This window comes from Diorhabda sublineata, chromosome 5, assembly GCF_026230105.1.
Source record: "Diorhabda sublineata isolate icDioSubl1.1 chromosome 5, icDioSubl1.1, whole genome shotgun sequence".
Taxonomy (NCBI): domain Eukaryota; kingdom Metazoa; phylum Arthropoda; class Insecta; order Coleoptera; family Chrysomelidae; genus Diorhabda; species Diorhabda sublineata.
The window spans coordinates 30,130,354-30,158,331 of NC_079478.1; the positions used below are offsets into that span (position 1 = coordinate 30,130,354).

At 32.5% G+C, this 27,978-nt stretch overlaps 1 protein-coding gene across 1 annotated transcript in view; it reads right to left on the reverse strand.

The window, feature by feature from the left end:
* Positions 1 to 23,845, reverse strand: part of LOC130444711 (lachesin-like) — a 493,082-nt gene extending 469,237 nt beyond the window's left edge. The window contains exon 1 of the mRNA XM_056779987.1: positions 23,552 to 23,845. Coding sequence (XP_056635965.1) covers positions 23,552 to 23,660 — 109 coding nt within the window. The 5' untranslated portion in view covers positions 23,661 to 23,845. The remainder of the gene's footprint in view (positions 1 to 23,551) is intronic.
* Between the last annotated feature and the right edge of the window lie 4,133 nt (positions 23,846 to 27,978).

Sequence of the window (27,978 nt, forward strand, 5' to 3'; positions counted from 1 at the left end):
TGCTCTTATTATTCTATTAAGAAACACACTCCGTAGTGAATTTACCTCTGGACAACCCAATACTAAATATTCTAATACTGCAGTCTTGTGAATCGTACAAAATGAGAACTAAATAATATCCCAATTAATTAGACACTAATCAGTTTCCTGGTATAAAAATAAAACACACAGCTAGAGCTCATTACGAATTATGTTTAATATACGTTACAAGTTGTAATATACAAAGAACTTCTTATTAGAGAAATAGTTTCTCATAAAACAAATAAATATAATATACAATTAGAATATTTTGTTTATCGTATATCTTATTCATGAATCTACAAACTAGAAAACTTCAAAAATCTGAAACCAATCAACTATAACTAATGTTAGCTATGACATCCTTTCAAACATCGTTTCAATCCTATAACGCCCCTGCCGTAACTAACTGAACTGTAGTCTGAGATGTATTCACACGATTGAGAATAATTCGAAAGATAGAATCCCACGCGTTTTGAACTAGACTGGTGCATCTTGAACCCTTCTCACGCAATATAGATGAGAATTGTCGGATTGTCATACATAACCAGAACATTACAATCTAAATCATTATGTATATAATAGATGATGTATGTAACAATTTCTTTCCTCCTCTGACAGAAAGCTACTTTCTGGAGAAAATAAAGTCGCTGTTAACGATCTAGTTATCTCCAGATCGTTTGTCCATTGTCATCATTAATCAAACTGATTCTAGTGAACTTTTTAAAAAGACCTATCTTCTAAGCTCTTGTCCTCATTGGAAACAGATAGCACAATATCTAAGGAATAAATGGGAGACCCGTATTGGACTTCTAGTACGTAAATTTAGATCGCGGAATCGTCTAGTAGGTGCGGAATAACACGACGAAATACGTATCCGTGATATTTAAAGCTGATACTGTTCACTTTCTATGGGGATATTGTACCAAATAACGATGCAGTCCTGTTGGAAATACTCTATAAAGTCCACCACGTGGTGTATTTTCCACTGCTGTAGCATGTTCCTTATGTCTGTGAATCAATTTCTTCACAGAGAATCTAGGATTGCTCAAGATTTTAGATATCTAATGGTTGAGATAAATTGTATGGAATAAAGCAGTAATAATTGGCTCGATTAAATGCAGCAATTTCACAATTGTCGCATTAAAAACATAGAAATCAAAAGTGGAAAAGAGAATATAATATTTTGTATTAACTAATAAGATTATATTTTATCAATATCTATTGCTTTTTTGAAACATTAATTTTTCCAAACAATAAGTGAAGCATTATAACTATACAAGTAATTTTTTACTTTTTATTTATAACTTCTATACAATAAAATCATAGTTAACTTGCTTGGCGTCCCTAGTCTGACATATTTTCAGTTAATACATATTCAGGGGGATCAACGTGGTTTAGTAGAATAATGCTCTGTCTAGTATTTAAGACAACTCGAGTTCAAATCCCGATTGCGGAAATAAAGAAAACTGCCACGAGTTCTGTCAGGAAATAAGGGTAGTCGATCCAAAAAAATTCATAAATTGTTAGTAAAATTATTGAATATGTTTTGACTGTTTCTGTAGTTGAAAGCCACTGAAGAGAGTTGGTTAAGTGAAGCACGTAAATAAAAAGTGAATAAATTAAATTAAAGAAAACATTACATTATACACGAAGTTTAATAAAAAGTGATCACGTCTCTAGGATACGTAGAAAATTGGGAAATATTTTTTCCTAGCGTAATCTACATTCAAGAGCGTTGGTAAAAAATTCACATTTTTACGATTATGTCGAAACTACTAGTAAAATTGTAATGAAATTTTCTACAATTATGTTTTAAAAGTTGATACATCCCATGAGTTTATCTGAGAGAGAGCTAGTTACACGGTTCTTAATGAACATAACTTTTTTTAGGTTAGATTCGTTGAACGAAATTTCAACTGAGCTTAAACATCATTTATTTTTACACCAAATTGGTTACACTCGATACTATGTGCAGTTTTTGTTAAAATTGATTTGAAAATTATGAAGTAAAAGCCGATACTAGTATAAAATAATGATGAAGTAATTAAATACCATTATTATTAATTAGTACGAATTGGGAGAATTGATTATTTTTTGTCGCTGAAAACAGACCTCCTTGATTGAACAGATACGTATTAACGAATTGGGATTGTAGGCCTACCATTAATCGGTACATCTTTTTTCCTTCTCCACGTTTGCCAAAGAAAATTGTCATTTATTAACAGTTGTGACGTATTATTATATTAACCGTAAATAAGGATTGACTAAACTCTAGTGCAGCTGTTACAAGTTAGGCAGAAGAGATTCCCAAAAACAACTTACCAAGTGAAAATACAATCAGACCCATTGAACATGTTGCCCAGACACTGAAAATGTAAGATCAAAAAAGAACGAAATCTATTAGATCGAAACAACAAGGGCCATTAGTAAGGAAATATAATTTAAAATTTAATTGATGATAAGCCAACAATTAGTGTAAGGAATATAGCAAGACAAACACATACGTATTCTTTGAGTACTTGGACGATACATCCTTATCATTAGGAACAATTCCAAGAGCTCTTGCATGCCAATCTAACGATTTGCCAAACATTACAAAAGCATAAAGCCGTCAATCTAAATTTTTCAAAATATATTCTTTTTAAGGTCAAAGCAACCTTCACACGACAAGTTTGACTCTCACAATGCACACAAATGGTGTAATGAGAATGCACAAGGCAAAAAGGTAGTACAGTAATATACACTATACAGGTAACAAATTAGTAGTGTATCACGTTCTACCTCGAAATTTAAACTGTGATATGTATCTGGAATTTGAACGTTCATTTATAACGACTTATTAGATTTAGATTTAGATTTAACACTAAACGAGGAAAAATCTTTATTTTTGAGGCACGATAGAGGTCCACTGCACTTTAAAAGAAGATGTCTTGGTTAGTATAGTAACGATTTTCTGCATCGTTTAGTAGAGGTGTGGAAGCTCTGGTTCATCGGCTCCATCGGTCATGCGATTTTAATCCTTGGAACTACAAAGTTTTAGACTTAAGAAGACTCAAATTCACGTCAGCATATGAACAAAAAATTCAACATTATTTAATGACCTCAGCTAACCCCCAACCTTATAGAAGACTAATGGATTTTTTAGAAAAAAAAATTAACTCGGTATTTGTGAAAACGGACCTTTCTGAACATTCATTTCAATTGAAATCCATTTCATGTTCCCGGTTTCGAATGTAATTATCTTTTCGTGATTTTCGGCTTAATTAATAAGTTTATTAACTCTTTAAACCCTCGTTATTACATCATAATATACCAAAAATAGTACATACCATTGAGTTTTACCAAAATCCTTTTCTTGAGTATGGAGCAAATTATATTTAAATTTTGTACTAGAGACACCCAGTAGGTAATTACATAGGATAACTTCGGCTTATAAAAAATCGACATTCGATATATTAACGCCACTAATCTTGTTTATACAATCCTAACAAAGATATATAATTCAGTCAACATGCTAATTAATATTTTATTAATGATATAAATGAAGTTTACATTACACAGACCTTAGCAGACTTACACACCCAGTATAATAGTACAATAAAAATACCATTCGAACCCATCATTCAGGGTGGTAGGTAGTCATCAAAAGCATTTCAATCGCTGTCTGGTAAAAAAAAAACATTTAAGTCGAGATTCGTTATCAAAATGTACACAGACTCGATACACACAAATATCCATCTACTCTGTCAATAAAATGGGGGTAAAAGATAAGAAGATTCCTTTATTTGGTTTATCTTGTCGTATAGATAGAAGTAAGACAGGTTCCATTGATGTAAAAACGAAACCTTAAATCAGTCCAGATTTTATTTATGTGTCGCTTGATTATTTGATAATTATTTACTGTTGCTTTCCCTATTTACACTGCTTACCAATTAGTACTTTCATATAATTCATGGAACTACTTGCGTTTTAATTGGTAAATTGATAAAGGGTTAGAATTCTTATTCTAACCCGTTTTTAATTTACACACCTAATTTTGTAGTATGATAGTTATTTTATCTATGTGAGATCTCTTCCTCTAGAGGGTGTGCAAAAGTTATTCTTATAGGGAATTTGAATCAACCTTTTAGAAATTGTACTTATTATATTTGATGCCACCCTTTTGACTTTGTGTCACAACAAAAAATGATCAAAATCCTAAAATCAACCGATATCGTCACACAAGATCTAAAGATCATAACCGGACTTTACTGGCACCAAAAATCAACAGTCAAAATCAAAGGTTCCACATCAGAAGAGACAAGTTTAAACTCTACTCTGTAGTAGTGACAGTATTTCGCGAAGCCCACGAGAATACAACTGCAGGCACAAAGATCAATGGAAACTATCTTCGTTACGCAGATGATACCGTGGTAGTGACTAGTATGCTACCAGAACTTCAATCTCTTATGCACGTTATTGTAGAATATAGTGAGCAATTCGGCCCTTATATGAATACGTCCAAGACCAAATTATTGGTATTCTCAAAAATACAAAGAAACGCCACTCTAAGACTCCGTGGAGAGTTCATTGAACAAGTGTCATCTTTAAGATACCTGGGCACGCTCGTTAACCAGCAATGCGGCCCAAAACTCAAAATCAGATAAAGAATTGAGCAAGCGCGGAAAAATCTGAACAACATGAGGAGACTTCTAGCAAACCGCAACTTCAGCCTGGAGCTCCATATCGGAATGCTTCGCTGTTACGAGAAAATTGACACGTTCGAAATGTACGCCTACAGGCGAATGGATATCTTAGACAGAACATAAGATAGACATAGAGGTCTTACAGCAAATGGGTAAACATTAAGCCTCTCACGACCATCAAGGAGAGAAAGTTGCAGTACCTAGGACATATCATGAGAGACGAGCAATAGAAGATTCTCCGCCTGATAATAGAGAGAGAGTTCGAAAGAAAACGGTTGGTCGGCCGTGCGACAAAAGCCATCTGAATCGCCAACCTCCGTAGGGAGATGGCGTCGTAAGAAGAAGAATCATACATTATTGTTTCTACACCACATTTATTTGGTCAAAGTTGCTTCCAAATTGTTCTGCATTACTTTCTACCTGTTTTTTTTTTATTTTCGAGGAGGTAGTTAATTGCTCCCTATTGAAAATTATCAGGTTAAGTTCAGAAATTTTTCTTAACCATCATTCTTGAATCTGTTTCATAAAGTAATGACAGTAATTAACCGCTTTCATATAAACTTAACATATTCTTTCAATTAAAAAGAGAAACCATCGATTTATGGTATATTTTATCAAGTTACATGTTTTATTTGTTCCATAAGTCTTAATGATATTAACGTTTATTTTTAGTACATTGCCATACTGTTTCGGTTTATTTCATTCTGCTCCATTAACTAACACGAATTTAATCTTCCTTTGTGAATATATAATCATTGAATGTTAAAGTCTTCCTGATCACCTTTGCTTTGCTCATGCTCCGAAATATAATATAAAGGAGCTCTAAAAAATTTCGTTTCTCCAAGTTGATCATTTTTTCAAGTTACACCAATTACTATTGACTATTTTTATTAGACTCTTGCTGTATTACTGTACATAGGAGCGTTAGTAAGAAATTTCGGATCTGAAATATAACTTCAAGTATATCTCTATTAAAAAGTTCCAATCTCTTCACTTAGAGTCTTTCATATCTTCATACATTGTTTAAATTTTTTTTTATATTGTTTAATAAACAACGTTATTGATAAAACAATGACACAGACGGTGTGTTCCTTTCAGAAACAATCTTGCACAGTTGATTAGATCTTATATGTCTATTTTTTTAAATTTTCTATCCATTTGCTTCAGGAGGTTTGTAAATAACTCGTTGGAGTTACCGTGGGTACTTAAAGATCGTTGGATGACTGATTTAGTACAATGGGCTGTAACCGTTAAATCCTCATAATGTTGTTAGCTGCTCCCCACATCTGACTACTGTAGGTCTAGTACACTTTTTTGAACGAGGAAATTGTTTTCTGATCTGAGTTTTGATTTGGATTTCAAAAATAATGTCAATCAATCAATTGTCAAAATATTTTAATGGACTTGAAACTCATACTTCAAACAGTCATAAAGTATGACAATGAAGATCCATTCATTGAATTCAAATAACGTTATTGAACAGGTATTTTAATTTGAGTCTTATAGACTCAATTTTGCCAACATCCATCTGAACCCTTCAAATATATGAAGTAAATGATCCAAAAATTCATGGAACCATATAAAAATGTGACCTGGAGACTTATTTGAAAAAAACTATTTACATGTGTATTTGAGGAGAACAAAAAGACTTGTGTTTAGTAAAAATATTTGGAAACAAAAATGGATGAAGAAATCATATATCGAAATGGTCAGGGGGGGCCTAACGGAATAATCTAAATTAAGAATATGAGGACAATAGAAAAAGAATTTATTCGAACATTGTGTAGAATGCAACGGGTCTCTGATGGGTAGGATCGGAAGGATCTAGTGCAAACACGATCATAAATGAGATAATCAGAGTGATTATGAAAGCCAAACAGTTGATAGTAGATGATAACAGAGATAAACAACTGATTTAGTTTGGGCATTGCAGAGAACTGTGGATATTAGACTGGTGAATGACTTCGTCGAGTGCAAATCAAGGGAAAAAGGCTATGGAAAATTTGTAGAAGAAGCTGGAAGGGCTGAATAAAAAAGAAAAACACAAGAAGAGAGCAATTAAGGATGCAGACTGGAGTAATGAGGAGTCATGTGGGTTATCTTTTGAAGCAATTAATTCCCATGCCTTGAGAAGTGACAAAGTACCAGGAAGTTTTGGTTTCCAGAGCACTGCACAAGTCGCAGAAATATACAATGTTTGGTGGCGGTAAAAATCTATGTGGATTCAGTGAAGATAACTTAAATGTGTGTGACAAGTGACTTATAAAGTTGTATTTATTAAAGGAGTTTTATTAGTTAGAGTTAGTGATGCTTCTTTGCTATCGAACAAGTTATAACGCATCACAAATATGTAGAGAAATCTGTAATATTTCTAATGACGATGGTGTAACTCATAGGATGTTTAATATGTGCGAGCTTTACTTTTTTGAAAATTTTAATTTGGGAATTTTTTCCTCTCCGACCTAACTGGAAAACCTGATCTAATTTCGCAACTAATCGAAATAAACCGACATGTAAGCTGTCAAAACATTGCTGATGTACTAGGTTTCAATCATCAAACTGTTTGGAATAATTTTGGAAACAATTGGAATTTGAGTGATCTGTTGAATAAAATACCTAATAAACAATGAAAATTTGAAAAAAAAAATAAGAACGTTAAGCACAGGTGATTGTGGTCGGTGTGTTCTAAAAGGCTGCGAAGTCCTGATAGATCGTAAGATGATGCTGTGTTTATGGTGACATTGAAACGGTATCATTATCTGTGAAATTCTATAACCTAATGAAACTGACCATTCCGTATTATACTGTCACCTAAAGTACATTAAGAAATTCAAATGAATCGCCAAGTTGATCAATGAAACTAGAGCATCATGTTCTCTCATGAGAACGTTCATCCTCTAGCTAAAAATTGGCAAAATTTTGTTACGAAGTTCCAATTGACCGAATGTTGTACGCAATGAATATAATTTGTTTCGGTCTTTGCAGAATTGTTTTTGGTGGAAAAAAGTGGATGATAATGTAGACGTCGGAATCATGTCACCAATAAATAATAGAAGTATGAAATAATCTTGAAAATTGCAATAATAATCGCACCTATTAACTTATACAACATCAATATTCATTCAAAAATTCAGTAGTGATATAAAAATACGATTTAGATGACTCTATTATATGAAACTGGGCTCCCAAACTAACCTTAAAGATACTCTAGTCAATAAAGAAGAAAGCAATTCGACTTATAGGCGATCTGACCAGAAACTTGGATAGCATAGACCTGACTACGTTTTACCTATAATATCTCGGCAGATGCCTCTCCGAGTTGTCCAACATAATACCACCAAGACATAAACGAGAGGGAGACGTGGCTCATGAAGACCAAGTTCGCCTGCAGACGCCCAGAACTTCAATTTATCGGTACTTCTTTCTTTGGAGAACTGCAAGCTTGTCCAATCAATTAACAAGGCACGTCTTTCCCGAACATTACAATATATATAAGTTCGAGATCAATATACAGAGGCACCTCCATACAACGGGCAACACTCGGACTACTCAAGTGAATTAGAGTTTACACTTGCTTTCCATATGGAAAAAATTACGGAAAAGTTGTAATTATTTTTTTTATATCATTTGAATTCTCAAATCGGCAAATAACATTAGATTTCATATGAATATTTCCAATAGAAAAGAGTCACATTGTTTATTTGTTATATATCTGATCTTAACCCTCCAGTACCCACATCCGGTCAGTGGGACCGTCGTGGCATTATGTGCATTTGCTTTAAGCAATCAAATGTCGGTTTCGGCCTACCACCCGGGTACCTTCCTAGCTCGACCCGTTCGACGTTAGTTCAGTGGGATAGCTAGATCTGTATAGTTGTTTGGCATATAGAGGCGATTTCGGTCTGCGAGATCGAAACGGGTATCAGAGTTGGATTTTTTCGGGCATTCGCTTGGAAAATTTCTGAAAGGTTTGTATTTTATTTGGTAAATTCTGGCACTATTTGGTACTTTATGATAGCTTCTGTGTTATTTTTTGATATATTGTTCAAATAATCCTTCTGTCACAATTCGACGTAGAGAATTTCTAAAAAGTCTATCTATGGAGATCGTTCGTCCACATTTACTTATCCGATCGACTGTACAGCAAGTATCTTGGCCACTAAAGCTTCGCATCAGAGAAATTTGTGGTATTTAAGATATCCAAGAAGGAACTAGTGCAGAACCACTACCTGAAAGAGGAAGGTGCCACTTTTGCGATAGTAAAAGAAATAGAAAAACCCACTTTCATTGTGTAAAATGTAAAAAAATTCATGTGCCTCGAACATATTACCATCGTATGTGAAACATGTTTTGAGAAGTTTTCGGAATGAAAATGTAAAATTAGTTACTGTGTTTCTTCGATCATATATTTTGCACATTGTGATTCAGTTTACATTTATTTAGAATAAGTTTTCAGTTTATTCGTTACCTCTTCTATCTATATCTGTGTTTTATTGAATAAAGAACAAACATATTTTAGTATAATATTATTTTGTTTTAATGCCTCTATATAAAAAGGATAGAAAAAGCTATTATATTATTCGTTGAAACAAAACGGTCTATGAGACCGAAACGGGTAACCGTTCCCAGATTTTCAAGCGGGTACCGTAGGGTTAATTTTTAAGTACTACTTCTATGGAATATTTACTAACTTTTTTTAAACATATTTATAATAATTCAGAAATGAATGAAGCATTTTTATTGTTTACCTTTTATTATCGACTGATCTCATATTCCAACTGCTTCTTATGGCACTGAGCAGTAAAATAGAATCAACTCACAGTAGAAATGAAAGACAATAAAATACAAACCAAAGAGATGCGGTAGTCTCTAGTTTGCAAGATCGAACTACAGGTTGTTTAACTATAATTTAAGACATAGATTAATATAACCTTTACGGGGTAATAACATTAAACGTTCATTTGTTTGAACGGTATAACATTTACGACGGAGTATTATTACAGCACTAAAAATGGAGTAATGTTTTACAGCAAGTAGTTATCCACGTATTTATCAGAAGAAAATTGTCGATGATAATTTATTCAAACTGTTGAAATCTCAATTAGAAATATCGTTTACCTCTAGCTTCTACTATATACTTATCGTTAGATCTTATTTGCATAAATAAGGAGAAGAAAATCTATCATAACAGTAATTTATGATTTGTTTGGTTTCATAGCTCATAACAACATAATTGGTAATATTTCTAATTAACTTCTACAGGAAATACGTTCCCAATTTACAATACATTGTAAGTAGACAAATTTAAGTAACTCCATCCATTTTCTTGGTTGAGCGACTTTTAATCATTATAAGTATGAATCCCTATGGAACACATTTTAATTCAAAATTCTGCTGTATCCCACACATTTGATCTACATCTGATAATCAAAACAATCTTATTTGAAAACATGATATTCTCATTCATCTCTTCGGTTCCCAGGTATGGAGACCAAATCATATCAAATTTATTAGAAGAATTCACTCGTGAAAACTGTCCATTCAAACTAGAAATATTAAAATCATTTTTAACATCAACGACGAAAAAAATGATGACTACTACTCAAAGGAAGAGGAACAAACAGTTAAGAGAAAGAGCGTTAGAGTTAGAATGAGAAGTCGGGATATTAGAGAAAAGCCAGGATCAAAATGTTATGAGATGGATTAGCTTAGCGAATATGAAACAATGAAGCCGAAACATAAGCAACGAAAAGAATAATTAAGACTACTGAAACGAAAATGCTAATAACAATTGGGGGAATGAGTCTCAGAGAACTAGGAATTCAAGATGATAGTGAAAGATTTTGGAGTGTTCATATCGATGCGAGAAAATGGATATGAAACCAAAAATAAACACAAGGAGACCAATAAACAGACCATAAAAAATGTGGTATAGAGCTTAGCGTCTCACGTCAAGCTCAAGAGTAGACTGAATATTCGGAATTAAGTCTTATGGAAAGAAAAATGAGGAAAAGTTTTCGAATATCATAAAATTTCAAACTTTATCTTATAGAATAAGAGTCAATTGCATAGTGGCACCTTATTGCCAGCCAAGACTTACACTTACCAGCTGTAGCACGGGGCTTGCTCGTGAAGTTTTGCACAATTCTTAGAAACAGAATAAAATAAAAATAGATATTCGTCGTGAGTTTGAGATCACCATTCTGCCATAAATTAACTTTTAAAATATCCTTTCTGAATACATACTTACGTTATTCATGGGGCGTTTGTGTGAAAATGATGCTTCTCTGTTGAATTTGTTCATGCTTAAGTTGCTAAATTTACTGTAGTTGGGAAGTACTGATAAGTTGGCCGACACGGTTTTCAATTAACCGTCGTTTCAAATCCCGTAGTGGTTACAGACATGATTATAAAATAGAATCAAGAAGTATCAATCATAATCGCAAGAAATTGTAAATACAAGTGAAGTTTTTTTCATAGAGAACTCCACCTGATAGAAGTATTAATTTTTGTTAAATTTGTAGGCTAGATATTAAATTTGAAAATTCTAACTTCAAAATAGACTTTAATACATGAATTAACCAAAAATTCTTATTTAGCCCCCTAAGGGTTGTATGATTCAAAGATCCTCTCTCATTGGGAGACTATGTTGTTAGATGAACCTACTGTGCTAATTTCATTATAGTAACTTCAGTAGCTTCAGTTATGTAATGATCAATTATTCGTAACCCATAGGGTGTTTCTAAATTGATGCGATAAAATTCAGGATGTGATTACCCGTACGAAATTAAAATGAGTCTTTCTTATAACTCCTATAACAATCGAGATCCTTCTCCTTTGGGTATATTGTTTATACCACAATACAAAATAACTGGTAATAGAAAAAACGAATTAAGCAAAATTTGTTTTAGAGCATACTCAAGTACCAGTTTTGTGGAACTAGAGTTTGAGAGGATACAAAAATACTGAAAAGATGCTTATTATTTTTGTATAAATAATTATAATATGCGAATGCACCTAGCAGTAGCCTTGTCAAAAGATCTACTTCAACCATATCCATCAAGTGCCCGAGCTGTACTGTGAACACGATTGTCAACACTGCCAATGTGGAGCAACGAAAAATCTGCGCGCTATTTTCTCCGCAATTCGCGATGAAAATCACGTCCGCGAATTGCGCATGAATGTGAAACGCCTATCAGTGTAATATTCGTTTCAGGTGCATGTTTCTTTATATTTGAAATATTTTACATATATATTAACATACTTGTATACAGCTGCATTCAATATAGTTTTCTCAAAGACTAATCGTGAAAACACCGGAATATATTCGTTATATAATGCATTGAAAATTTAAAACTGCAATTTATTTCAAATACACTAAAAAATGAAATATTTGGTGTGAATCTTGGTACAATTTGTTTCTAAGTATGCTTCAAATAATAGAAAACTCCTACTGAATGAAGCTGAAATCCATTTTAATGAATAACCACTATGTATGTGGATAAAAATTGCGATCCAAAGGATCTATTGTGTTCCCCTTTCTTGATCGAAAGTGGATAAACCCAGTGTAGATATGGGATGGCTGTAGTTGCCAAACTCCCAAGTATAGTACTATGGAGTTCCGTAGTGTTTTACACACACAGAATGTGGATAAAGGTTTCGCCTTATTGGAGCTCAAATCTATGATGGTGGTTTGGCTATAATTCCTCTCTAGATTGAGCTAGACACATTTTTCAATTACACAGATTTCTGCTTGAAAATTTGGTCTGCTGCCCAGGCTTTCAGAGTGTTTGTTTCTGGACCCGTGCACTCCCATTCCAGTGTTGTGTTTTATAATCCCCTTTATTTCTACAGCTTAGTATTGAGGTAAATTTTTTTCCAAGTTTGGTCATTATTAAAGGACGGTTTTATTTAGTTATTCCGTCTCTAAAAATTCTAAGTGATGTTTTCACTGCCACGTTTTCTAGTAGTATGTGAAGAGGGGATTATATCACATGCTTTCAGCGTCCAAGTTCAACACAAACCAGTCTTTGTACATTTGAGAGATTATTCCTCGTGGTATTCAGACTAGTTCTAGTACCCCAAACCACTGCTTCAAATGTGATGATTGGGGTCACAATTGCCGTGTACATGCACAGTAGGATCTTTGGGTTACAACCCCAATTTCTCTCTGCGAAGTTTGTGTACACTATACAATTCTGTTATGTATTATTTAAATCATTTTTAAAGACTAATCGTACTTAGATTTACGCCACAATTTTTAGTATATATTAAATAAAGTTGTGTTTCACAAAAGTATTTTGGTACTACTATTTCCTGACAAAAATATCGGATTTGTTGATTCACACGAAATATATCAATTCCAAATAACATATAAAAACATCAAATTTGTAATGTATTGTATAAATTGGAAAACATCTTATTTTCTTATGTTGGGAAATTGCAAAAATTTCAAATATCCATGCTTGTTAAACTTATTCAAAGTGTATCAAGTATATAATTGCTACAAACAACTTTATAGCGATAAATATTTACATTAGATTCAGATTTATTATGATTTCATTCCAAATTGTTATAAAAAGGTTTACCAATAATATCAATTATAAAAACACTACACAACAGCTGCAACTGGAAAACGAAAACAGCTTCGAGTATTAGGTAAAAATACTTAAATTGCTGCCAGTTAAATTAAAAACATCCTCCATTTTATTACCAGGCAGTTTAGTACTATGTAGGGTGATTATTGAATTCTGGCTAAAACAAAAATAGTGTGTAAATAGATTTTCATTGAATTTCATTAAAATACATGAATCAGTAAAGCGCCATCGATTCAATTTTGAATTTTTAATTTAAAACTGAAACAATACTTCATGCAAGGTATTAGTATACCATGTTTTTAATTAAAAGGCCATTGGCTCTCCTAAGCATAAATTATATATTGTCATGCGATATCAGAAAAGGAATATGAAATTGATTAAAACGATATAATTGATTAAAACGAAATATTCACTACAGCATACGTGTTAATTTGGATAATATAGGTACCTAAGAAAAGTTCAAGAATTCATGAATAAAAGATATGAAATAAATTGTTTAGACATCATCCAACAGATAGAAAGCGTTGGAGTTAAATATGAAGAAACATATAATTCAAAAAATATTCACCCATAAGACCAACGATATTTCAATTTTAATAATTTCATTTAAATAAAAACCATTAATTTGATTTATACGCTTTGCACATCCTATACATAGTAAAATTCTTATATGATTTACAAATATCTGATCAATGATTATGTTTTAATATGATATTTGAGTGAAAAATTTATAGTGTTTTGTATTACGGGAAAATTTTTTTCAAACAACATAAATAATATTTTTTAAAAAAAAAACAGAATGGTTCGATAGTCGATATTCAGTCTCGAGTGTAGATATTTTCAGTAATAATATCATAAGAGTTTCGAAAATTAAAATCGTGTGCTATGCCAATGACACTATGATATGTGCTGTAAATAAAGATCATCTTCAAAGATTATTGAATATCTATGATCTCACAGACAAACATATGACTCGACTGAAAAAACCATATGCATGACAACATCAAAAGAGCAGAGAATAAAATACTTGGGATTGACATAACCAGTTATAGAGACGTAGAGGAGGAGGATAGAGGACAAGTAGCTAGAGCGAATAAAGTCGCGGGATGTCTTCAGAACATAGTATGGGGCAAGAAACAAAGGCACGTATTTGCAAAGCGACAATCAGATCTATAGGACCTATACATCAGAAACAATAAGAAAAACAACTCTTGCAGGCTACAGGAATGGAAATTCTCCGACAGATCTCGGGAAAACACTATTAGATCGAGAAAGCAAAAAAATTAGACGATAATCGTCGACGTAGATAATATTAACGAATGGGTATCACAGCGTAAAAACAATTGAACCAATATAACCAAGTCGAATGACATATGATAAACTAGTAGAAGTAGCAATACCAAAATGTCCATCTTGAACACGGAGTAGAGGTCGACCACGAAAAAAGTGGAATGACAATCTAGAGCCAAGATGGGGGAAGACAGAAAGAGGGAAGAGGCGTCAGACCAATTATGGAAGAAAGAAGAAGAAAAATAAGAAGCTTCAAACATAATTTTTTATATGACGAGTAACAAGACGTCATAAACATGAAGTCATGTGTAGTTCGAGAGATTTTTTGAGGTTTATGTAGAGCTAATTCACCTAGTTTACCTCCACTCTCTGAAGACGATAACTTGGTTATCGAAACGAGTGTCAAACAGTGTAATTGTGAGTGGTGGTGTAAACAGCGTGTTCAGTATATGTTTCCACGGAGAATGGCTCTCTGATATCGCTATCTGATTGTGTAATCGTAGCAGGTTATGTACCTTAGTTCCAGTAAATTATTTGTTGTATTTTTCTCTGCTGATTCTGTATAAACTGCTGAATAAAGAGTTGGTTATATGTCACCGATGGATTAGAAGGTTTCGTTTCAATAATTTTCTGGTCAGTAGATGACGAGAAATTGATGAAATTTTCTAAAAATTAACGTATTTGAAACTCACAAATTGATCATATAGTGAAAAAATGTGTTCTGATTATCCATGCACTTCCTAATGGACATAAAATGTTCACTGCATCTCATGTAGCAGGTTTCTTTGTAAGGTGCTCCATCTTTTATAATTCTTTTCCACAAAATTTTAACATTTGAACAATATACTATATATCTTTACAAGAGGAAAAATAAATATAGAGCAGTGACATTTGGAAAACATGACACTCATATTCAATTATTAGCCTATTGCAACGACAGAGATTAACATAGCCGCAGCTGTAGCCACCTGCCTCTTCACTTGACTTTAATACTCCAGAAGTCTCACATCAATAATATTATACCCTCACATACAAACACCCACACAGCACTCCAACCCAACCGTGCAGTGGAAAGAAATCCTATAGCGAGGTGATCTAAAATCAACGTAGTCCAATTTTGAAAATTCCTTCCCGAAGAAAAACATTGAACACAACGAGCTTCTCTCTTGTTGACAAGTAGTATTTGTTAAACAACGTTCCATTTTGGGGATATTTTTTTCGAAACGAGACTCTTTTCTATGAGGTTTTCAACAATATACTTGTAGCAGTTGCAAATGATTTCTAAACACATAATCTTTTATTAATATTGACGTTGATGCACCATGAGAAATATTTGTAAATGTAGTTCGAAAAACTTTTCGACATTTCTAAAACCATTTTTTCTTAGTTTGCATGTGATTCGTACTCGAAAAGTGGAAAGGAATATGGTCGGCTCAGAATATCTACCTCCTGAATCCATTTTTGGTCTCAAATGACTTGTGAATACCATTCAAAAGAAAACGAGACGCCCTAACCTCTAAGAAAAACGGTTATTTCAAATCAAGACTGACAGTGTATGAAATATGTGATGAGTTCTCAATAATTAACGGTTTCTGTGTTTATTTCGAGTTGTTTAAATAAATCGTGATTATTATTGAACAAATTTAATTTCAGTGTAGTTTTAATTTTGAGATTTATCGTTATTAAGTAAAAAATGTATTTTCAAATCATAATTCTAAAAGTTCGTTATCCCGGGAATCAGCAGACTTTCTCAAAACTACATTTGGGTCTTGGCTGGTATTTGTGATTTCTACTTACATGTTTTAGTTGATTTTAAGTAGAAGAAGAAGAAACGTCAGTGCTTAGGTTTTGTAAGAGATTTGATGATTGTTTTCTTTTGTGTAATACATAGTCATTTAAATTACTTTTATTTACCCTTATATTTCCAAAAAATCCTGCAGTTCATTGGTAGACACAATATACGTCAAAATAACCTGCTAAGTTCCAAAATAGTTTATAAACAATAGAAAATCAGTTGTCTTCATTTGAGGCTTTCATTAAAAATTTTTCTAAGTAGATTACTTTTGAGTTTTATGATCTAAGGAACAATTAAAACGAGAAGAATCACAAGAAAATTTATACCTTCAACTTATTGTTGTTATCATTTGTATGTGAGTAATACCAACATAAATTGATTACGAGAACTAAAATATAAATAAAAATGTTTTGAATAGTACAAATGAAACTTTTATGATTAATCAGTCTCTGAAATGACTAATAGTATAACTTTGTTATGATCAGACGGCATACGGAGGTGTATGAATGCAACAATAAATTGAATCACTATTCAAATGTAATGAAAATTGAGGCAAAAGAAATTCGGTTGCTGCTTACAATATAAGCTCGCATAATTAACGTATTTTTTCCCTGTCAAAATTTCGAATCCAATTCAACTGGACGAAGAGATAATATATTAATTGACTTAATTATAATTCATTTTCTCTGGGCAGCAATTAATAAAAAAAATATGGGATCTGAATATGCCTCTAAGGTTTTCTAAAAACTTGTTTTCATTATGAATTGATTTAAAATATTCTAAATATTAATCATGTTAATCACTAATGTCAACCATTCATATAATTAATTTCGCCTTGCATTGTTTGTCCATCATTATTCCGAAATGAATTTTATCTTATGCTAAGAAATTATCCTGTAAACATTTGTTCTCAGTTACTTCAACAGACTAAAATATTTTGGGATTTTGATATATGTGGATGATATATACTTTTTTTTAATAAATCTATGCTTGTGAATATTAAATCAAAATGCCTTCTGTGAATATATGCTTATAAATTGATTGAATAAAACGTTATATATTCTATTCGTATACGTTCTCAATTTATTTTAACACTATACAATACACTTTTTTGTGCTATTACTTTTACTAATTAGTTCTATTCCCTACGACCATTTATTTGAAACTAAACTTACTGCGTTACATAAATTTATTTATATACCACAAATAGGAATGAATAAATAGATTTTCCAAGATATAACTTAGAAGAAATACTTCAAATAACCCACTCGCTATAATAAAAAGTTTTAAAAGTACACATCAAAGGCGCTTCCGCCATTTAGAAAAAATGTTGACTGCGCGTATTCGCAGAATTTTTAAATTCCATTGTAGCTGAACAGAGCCGGCTAAGGACCCATTTCACGAGCGGTTTCGTAACATTAATTTGAAAGTTGAATAAAATTTCAGCCTATTTCTTCACATAATTTCATAAAAGTCGAGATGTGGATGTCGAAAAAGTAGAAATATTGTGAACATTTGTTCAATATGAACATATCAACTGTTTTATATAAAAACAATAAAAGTTTATTGAATCAAAAAACCTATTGCATAAGAGTAGCATCAGTTCTTATGATGCAAAGCAATATCAAAGATATTAGTTATAGCTATACAATAAATATACCAGATCATCAAGCAAGGAAGGCATTAAGTTGAAATAATGCGAACGAAATTAGAATAGAACCAGAACAGTAACGCGACCAAAACCTGTGGGGTAACCTTTAATCTGTTTTAGTGTTAATGCCCCATTTGCCTACTAATAAGGTACTTTTCTATCTCCACTCAAAGAGATTTGACTTTTTTTATAGTTTTCCGATAACTTATTCCACATTTGAACCGAGTTATAAAAAAAGATTTTCGATGTTGAGGTACTCCATAAAGGTTATTACATATTTCTAGTATAGAAAGGATGGTTGATTATATACAATGAATTAAACAAATAAGTAGGTTGGCCGTTTTTTATCATTTTATAAATAAAAATAAGCATGTGTCGCTCCCTGTTATTCTTAATTTCTGTTCAAAGGGAATCATATGATATCGATAAGGTGAATTAACGCATTGAGCCCCACAGCCCATAGCGGTCCTATGGATTGCACGTCTTTATTATTTCAATCCTTCATGACTCAAGGCACTGTTTGAATGTGTTTTAATGTTTTGTTGGACCGTCCTGGGTTCTCTACACTTTGATTTTTTTGCATGATCTTCAACTCCATTGTAAGACAATTATGTTGTTTCCTTCAACATAATTCGAATAATATTTGAGTAAAATTTTTCTTTTGTGTCACCTTCACCTTATACCTTGATCTCATATAAAATTTCTTAAAACATATCGCACATTTTGGTCCATTTCACATAAAAGCATAAATCATCTTTCAAAGGATAAAAAAGCAAACAAAATTTTGTTTTCCCATACTGTATACCTAACCTAACCTTATATATAATGAAAATATCTATTTCGAGTGAAAAGTGCAAAATATGATGTTTTTTGTATACGATCCATAGGGCCCTGGGGAAAGTATTAGCGGTAACTTTTTATTTCGAATTTTTACTCCATTTTTCATTAGATCCACATCCCATATTGAAAGTAATAACACAAAAAATTTTTTGGGCCCAGGGGAAAGTTTATCAAGTTTGGTTGGGGCTCAATGTGTTAAACAAAAAACGCATGCAGCTATTTTGCAATTTTTGGATGCAGTTGAAAACTGCAATAGTTATCGAATAATTTTCTAAATTCATTGATTAATATAAATACGCAAATTATCACTGTCAATATCATATTTTGATAATTACTTAAAATTATTCGAAGCGTCAATTTTTCGTCAATCTCTTAAAAGTTATCAAAAAAAACCAATTTTAAAACAGAAGAGACCTAAAATCAAGAACATTTAGATGCATTAAAATATCAAAAGGTCTAAGAAATAGGAAATTAAAGAAATTAGAATAGACTATCCAATACTGGAAGAACGAGAATGTTAGATAGAAAATACTTTGTTTTACAATGCAAGATGTTTTTAACATGATGTACGCTTTTTAGTCAAGCATAAGCTATTTTCCGCTTATATTTTATATGGCTATCAAAAAAAATCCATTTACTATTGGTGTATTTTCGTTATCAATATTTATGCCAAAATTAAAAGTTACATAAAGTAGTTGTTGTCTGCTACAACCACAAGACTTTGTCGCATTTAGTTTCAAATTGTGATTTTTTAATAATAATTTTATGTTATTGAGAACGTCACTAAATCGATCCTGAAAAACTGGGATACCGGATTTTGAAAAGAAATTGTATTTATGTGAATTGTCTGCATACTGTAGTATATTATAGTAGTTTAAACAGTTTTTCATATCTGCTATATATAAAAAAAGACCTACAATGGAAGCATGAGGCCCATCCGTTTTTAGTGGCACATATATAGATTTGACTACCACCGCAATATTTTTGATTAAGACGCAATTTGGCTGAAAGCATATTATGATCGATGGTATCGAATGCTTTGCCAAAGTCAAGAAGCGACAAGCAGGTAGCCTCTCCTAGATTTTTTGTAGATTTTATGGCATTTACTGATTTAACCAGACTTGTTGACGTACTGAAAAATTTCCTAAAGCTTGTTTGGTTGTATATGTGTCTTTTTACTATTTTTGATACGACTGGTAATATGCTTATTGGTCTCAAGTCTTTTGTTTCTTTTGGACGTGTATTTTTAGGAAAATGAATCAAAATACTCTTTCCGATATTCAACCGTCTTAACCAATAGTGTTTGTAGAAATTGTAAACTTATTTTGAAATAGAAATTTTTTAATTACCATTCAATATTCTATAATAAAGTGAAATAATTGAAAGATCAATTTTTTGAACTGATAGCATAAATTTGAATTCTGTATAAGTAGATAACGTCTTCATCCACAAACTTTCTATCAAAAGTTTAATAAGGCTTATCTTACATGAAGGGAATCATGTTGCTTCATAAATTGTGGCAACTTCTACAAACTAATATATAAAATACAAATATAGTTGATAAAGCCACGTCAACTAATATTGTTTAATATTTGCACATTTCATACAAAATTTAGACGAAGTTTTTTCACTAGAGTATGACATTAGTTTTTCTCATGATTTCCGACTAGATTACCATTTTTTGTATATCTTGTGTTATCTGTACTTTTTCCCTGTCAATTCTAAATAAACTGACAAATGAGTCTTTACACAACTGAATTTGTTATTAACACTGACGGATTAAACGGTATCTTTTTGATGATTTTCTGGATGGTCGATATCGAAAAACCAATGAAATTTCAAAGCTTCTAAATACTGACGTATTTAGAGCATTTGCAGCTAATCCATGAACTTTCTTAAAAACCTCAACGTAATTAAACTTGAACTTTCTTGGTTCTCCGAAGAATTTAATAATAATTTTCCTCTCACTTATTTCAAAAACATGAAAATATTAAGAAATACTCTTAGTATCTGATATCCGTCAATCACTTTTTTAATGTTACATTGTGTGGAATAAAGATTCCCATCCACATTCTAGATTTATACTTATTTAGACTACACTGTACACAAGGTAGTTAAATATCCTATTACTAGAATTGGCCTAATAACTTCTACTTGAGGAAAGGCACTCAAAAAACATACACTAACAGTCACAAGTTTTTGCCCACTTTATAATATATTAATTGGATTTCAAAATAATAAATTTCATCAAAAATAATAATGTCCGTTATTTGTTTATACCAGCGCATGTTTATATTTTGTTTAATTAAGTTTAAACCTGCAAGTACCGGTTAGTTTGTATATTTTCTCTGTGGATCATTTCCTCGGAGTTAATGATTGTAGTTTAGTTCTAGTTAGCCCTGTGAGACGCAAGAACGTGCTGTGATTTATACTTCTTGGAACAAGACATCTTTTTGTTTTCGTTCTCGACAAATTCAGTTTTGTAAGTTTTAAAATGGGTAAAACCAAAGAACTATCAAGTGAATTATAGTCTAGGCAACAGTAATTGTACCATTGCCCCAGAACTAAAAATGTTTCGACGTAACGTGGAATACAACGTGAAAAAAATATACACTCACCAGGAGTTTCGTCGAAAGAAAATGTTCAAGGCGGCCTCGAAAATCCACTACAGTAAATACGACGACTCACGGTCCCAAATATTGTAGCTTTGATCAATGAATCTATAGATCTGCCTCAGTAAAAAGGAGATTGACAGAAGCTGGTCTCTTTGAAAAGGTGGTAGTGAAGAAATCTCTTTTAAAACGTCATAATAAAAAAAATAATATGTTGCAGTGGGCAGGAGAATATGAAAATTGGACGCAAGAAAAATGGGAGGGTGTTTTATGGAGAGCCAAATGTAATCCCGACTGTAGAACACAATGGAGGCTCAGTGGTGGTTTGGGGATGTTTTGCAGGAAGGGCGACTGAAGACCAGGTGAAGGGATTTTGAAAAAAGAATGCTATAAAAAAAGGAAAATGTGGTACGTTCTGGCTAACATCTATTCGGCAGAAAATTTATCTTCCAGCATGGCAACGATCCCAAACATTCCTTGAAGCTGTACAAAGAGATGTGGGATAAATTGAACAGAGAAGCCAGAAAGCAGTGTCCTAATTCACATCTTTGGAATATACTGGAAAACTATTGGAACCAAAGAGACGACGATTATTTGCAGATTAGGGGGAATACAAAAATTGTACGCCGAGATTATATTAGCAAAAAAGGGTTACACTAATGAATCAAAACTTTGAACATATAAAAATTACAGGCTGTAGTTTCATTATAACAATGTTCTAATTTTTTTAAAATATAAATATCGTATTGTTTTTATATGTTATGTATCACGGAAATTATAGTGTGGACGAAAACTTTTGACGTTTTGATGGTCTAAGTTATTTTCAGTACCTATATCGTTAGACAGAATTAAACTTGTTCAATAATTACTGGCGAATCACACGATAAAAGCTTGCAGTACAATTAATTCCTACTTATAGTAGAATTTTAAATGTCCCCAATACTGCTACTTACTACCGATTCCTGCATAGTTTTACCAAAAATATCTATCGGAATGCAGTTGATTGAAATATTCTGTGGTTCTGTTTCCACATAAAATTCAATCATTCCTACTTTTTCGCGATAAATTGTATTAATTATGCAATTTATATAATATAAATAAAGCACTTGAACGTAAGGTGGAGAACTACTAAGTTGCAATGGAAAATATTTTTTGCAAATTGAAACGCAACTATATCTCACTCTATAAAAAGTACCATGAAATAACCAACTATAAGTCAAGGGGAGTAGACAAAAAAGATAATCGCTCTTTTCAAATTTTACTACAAAAATTTTTAAAATAAAGATTCGATTTATACAGAATATAAAATTCTTTTTAATATGTTTTACTTGATCCCACATTCCAAGTTCAGAATGATAAAGTATATAATAATTTCTTTTCCAATAGTTGTCCATCCGGTACATTTTCGATGAGTCACATTGTATAACATATACGGTTAGCAGCAAAACGAGGAAAAGTGTTTTAGGATATATCCTTAACTTGCGGGAATATTTATTCACAACTTCAGGGAACTGAAAATAAGGAAAGGAAGAGAAAACGAGAAAGATTTTTAGTTTCCCGAAGGGAATATATTCTGTAGATTTATGGAAAAACGTATTTTTTCAACATTTCGGTATAATTTTGGAGTTTTTTAAATATTCGTTCACATTTACGATATAACTAGCGATTAGTAGACTTTTTTGGAGAAACAAACATAGTACGAAACACCTTTTTTTATAAATAAGAAAACTCACTTACTGGAATTTTGAGTAAAAACTCTTCTTTCATAATTATTGCGGTGAATTAATTATTTGGTTTGTGAGTCCAATAAAATGTTTTTATATAGATATATATGTTTAGGTTTAATTTTGTTACATCTGTTACCTCGAGTAAATAATATATATTTGATTATTAAATTCAATTTCTCTTTCTATTTGGTTAATTTTAATTAGCATTCCCCAATGAGTTTTGTTTACAACTACTGCGTTTCAGCCGCTTCCAGTAGATTATTTAGAAAACCTTATATTATTATATTTGATAACATTACAACTTCTGTAATGAATACGCTCATGATTTCATACCTGGTTCATTTTCGAATTGTCCGCAAACTCCCAAGAAACTCACACAAACTAAAACCACTTGTAATAGCATCACACAGTAAATTTTCTCACCAAGAAAAGTGAACACCATTTTATTAGTATTAAACGGACACAAACGTCACCGAAGCACTCAAACAAACATACCCCTTGCACACAAGGAAAGATAGAAAGTTAATAAAAAAGTTTTCTGTTGGGAAAATATTCGCGAAGTATATTTGAATATACCGGCCGGAACGCCTAACTCAGTGTTCTCTACGCAGCGGTCAAAATACCACTAGTGCTGGCGCTAAGATGTTGATTTGAAGCGTGCGCCCGGCCAATAGCTCTGCAGATCCGACACGCACCGAACGCCCACGAAGTTTTTTGTTTTTTTTTGCGTTTTTATATGGACGCTCTCAGATTTTAGTTTCAGGACGAAAGTTGTTCCGTTGATTGAAGTTTCCAAAGATTATTTTGTCTTAATAAAATTGTCTGAAGTACAAAGAACATTAAAAGTTTGTTGTCAAGATATATTTTCTACGGAAGATTTCTCCAACTTGAAAGTTGCGTTCACTGCCTCTTTGTTCTCTTAAAATATATAGTTTTTCATCGTTTCAGTTCATAAGGAAAACCAATAACAATCTCGTAGTCCATGTACAAGTCAAACGAATGGATATTAATACGCTTTTATTAGCCTTGGTATGTATATATGATTCTTTGTAACGAAATTTTTGCGCTCGATTCTGGAGCGTATCAAAAGAGCGAATCAATTTGGAACATTGAACAGGAATCGATGATGATACAAAAATTTCATAAATTCGTTTTCCTTGTCAGGATCAACAGTATAGCGTCTATCGGATTCTTTGAGCTCGATTTTTGAAATTGGATTGGTATCTACCGTATTGGTGGCGTAAATACATGCCATTAAATTTATAGAAACACTAACAGATTGAAAATTCTCATTTTTAGTTGGACATCGACTATGCAGAAGTTGCGAGCCTGTACGGTTAATTTGCGGTTTCTTGACTTTTCGCTGATGAATAATAAGCTACAGATCATTTATAAATGAAACCTTACATGAGCAATTCGATTTCAATATGATATTCCAGGGGTTCATATTCAAAGGATCATATGTTAGGTAAAGATAATTTTAGAGGGCATATTGTAGCAGGCATTTGCTAGCTAGGTCAAAATCTTAGAAAACGACAGTAAATAGGTGCAAATATTCTGCTGCTTCACTAGCTACATACCGACATGCTCCAACTGCATCAAATATCCCTTAAATAAATCCCACTATGATACTGCAGTCGTTGAAATAGGACAACCTCAACAACAGTCTAAATCCACGTGAGCTTCACAAACAGAAGACGAAACTGTCTCTTCGTCACTGGACATCGACTATCCAGAATTTGCGAGCTTGTACGGTTAATCATGTTGGGGTTTATCTAAGCTCTTGACTATTCGCTGTTGAACAATGAGCCATTCAGGACTTTACGATGGGCACAGTTTAGACCCACACTTGGGCCAAGTATGTACGACTCAGGCTCAAATTTGGTAGGACTCTGGGATGATAAAAATGTCTCCTCGTTTGGTTTACAAGCCTGAACCAGGCCTGGTTGCCTAAATAAACCCAATAAACCAAATTTTCTGTTATATATTCTATTGTTGGGACTAGGTTCTTAAGGAAAAAAATTCGTGGAGAATTAGAAAATTTGAGAATACTCAACCGACATTCCAATCTAAGCTTAGCAATGTAGACAATATAAACTTCTTTATTTTAACCTTATGAGCTTTTGGTTATTTGTTTTATCTTGAAATTAGAGTTGATGTAGTTGATTATCCACGATTCAAGACAAACATTGAAAAGATGGTCTCACTAAAGTAGCTTTAATAGCAGACTACTGCTTCTCTTAATATATGCTCTCGTAGGAAATATACCAAATTCGAAACGAGGAATCGATATCAAACAATTAAAGATAAATACACTTTGAATTCATAGACCAAAGTGCTATTATTTATATTTGGGAAAAGTGTTACCCATCAACATTTGCTGATCTGCCTACACATTATCATTTGTACGAAATCGTATCTTAAAATAAAATTTTTCCGTAAATTTATTATCATTCTGCTAAATAACCTTCGATATACATCTTTTGAATCCCAATTTTATAACTTTATGAGCTAAAAAGAAGAATATTTAACTCTAGGATATACGTAAAGCTCGTGGTAAGAATTTATGAGTTGGTTATATAGTTATTGCTTGATTGCGAATAACTTTACAGTATTATCATTAGTGACGTAAACCTTTAGTGTTCTTTTTGAAATTGTAAGTAGAGTTTAACTCTATAATGTTATCACCCCTTATCATAATATATTTTATTACTATTTAATTCAATGGAGAAACGGATGAAGTTACTCCCTAGCAAATAATCAGTTTACAATTACTGGTTGAACTTTTAGAAAACCTATTAACACCAGAATAATAAAAAATCTTGATGGAATCCAATTTATTTTAAAACATTTATAAGAATTCCGAGAGGAACATGCTTCTATTGGGCACATACAAAGGATAATAAATAAAATCATGCAAGATCTAAAAAATGAAAAGTATTGCTCCGGGATATTCTTCGAAGTAATTCAGGCCTGTGATAAAGTTTGACTATTGGGTCTTCTTCACAAATTCAAACATTCCCTACTCCAAATTTTTTTATTGTTAAAATCTACCGTTAAGATTACAAAAGCGAATAATTAACAATACATCTCATCCACGCAGGTGTTTCCCATGGTAGCATTTTGGGTCCGCTTCATCAAATGTACCCAACTCAAAAAAAAAATTAGTGTAACATATGCTAATGGCACTGCTTCACTAGCTATATACCAAGATCCTCCAACTTCATACAAATCTCAATATGAAACTACAATCGCTTAAATAGAACAAACTCAATAACAGTCTAAATCAATGGACGTGACCCACACAAATAGTGCCTCTTCTTCACTATGAAGTAAAGAGAAGACATGTTCAGTAGCGCCTCTAAGATTGTAGTGAGGTAGGTTGACATTGCACCTGTAATATGTGCACAGATTAGCCTTTAAATCTTGTTTTGCATTCTCTAAGCTGTTTTTGTTGAATTTTCGACCACCAAACAACCGCTGCATAAGTCATCATGGGTTTGATGACTGTTTGATATATCCATAGGACCATTTTATACTTTGGTCCAAATGCCATCAAGCCTCCAAGTCCATATAGCCGCAGTTTTATTGGGATTGATCGAGAGTTGGTTGTGATCACCTCAGTTGTTGATTGTGTTTAGGGCAGAGTTTATGCCTTCATACTTGTCCCTTATTGCCATTACTAAATCATCCTCGTGAATCCAGCACTGCTAAATCTGATGAAGTTCTTGTTTACTACCAATGACCACAGTAGGAGTGATAGGAATTCTCCTTACGGACAGCCCTTTGTTGTAAAAGCAGTGGAATTGTTTTCGTTTATTTCTGCCGTTCCTATTCGATGTTATCAACATCGCTTTGGCTTATTTTGGAGTGAGGATTCCAGCTTTCCGTACTTTTAATGCCCTTTCGATTCATTGATGTGAGGTGTTATCAAAAGCTCTTTCTATATCGATGAAGGCTGTCTCCAACTAGGCAATGTAGTGCACATATGGTGGAATTGCCTTTTCGATAAGCGAATTATTTGATATGAAGTGGTTTTCTTGCGAGAGACGTACTTGTGAGATATTGTTCTTTCTATTGTTCTACAACTTGTTCCATACTTTTCAAGGCAAATGTGGTGATGCAAATCGGGCGATAAGACTTTGGTTGATCTGCTGGTCTTGTATAAACACTACTTTTGCTTCTCACTATATCACGTAGATCACGCTTGCATCAAAAAGCTTCTGAAGATTTTTCTTCATTACTTTCTGTAGTATGGCTGGAAAAATGCCATCTTTGCCAGGTGATTTGTGGGACTTGAAACTCTAAATTGACTACGGATAATTATTTAATATGAAATAATTGATTAATACAGATAATTATTTAATATGAAATAATTGATTATATACAGATAATTTCACACAATCACATTTCTAAATTAAAGGATTCAGAAAGAAAAAATTTAGTTACTAATTAGTAATAAATCTCGCAACAAGAAGTAGTTTAAGTGATTTTGAGGATATCAACAAACTGTTCGATATTTGACTTTTTTTATATATACCTTATTGTTGTTATATGAAGTTATACAAATACAAACCATTATAAATAGTCACAGGTCGTTTATGGTTTTTTGTAATCAATATTTATTACAGTGAAATTTAAATTCAAATAGTTTCTACTTCAATTCAGTTACTATTGTTTGAAAATACCTTCAGCAACAAATCTTATTGAACTATACGGGGACCAGTTTTTAACGTCGATATATAGGCAGCGAATATAAT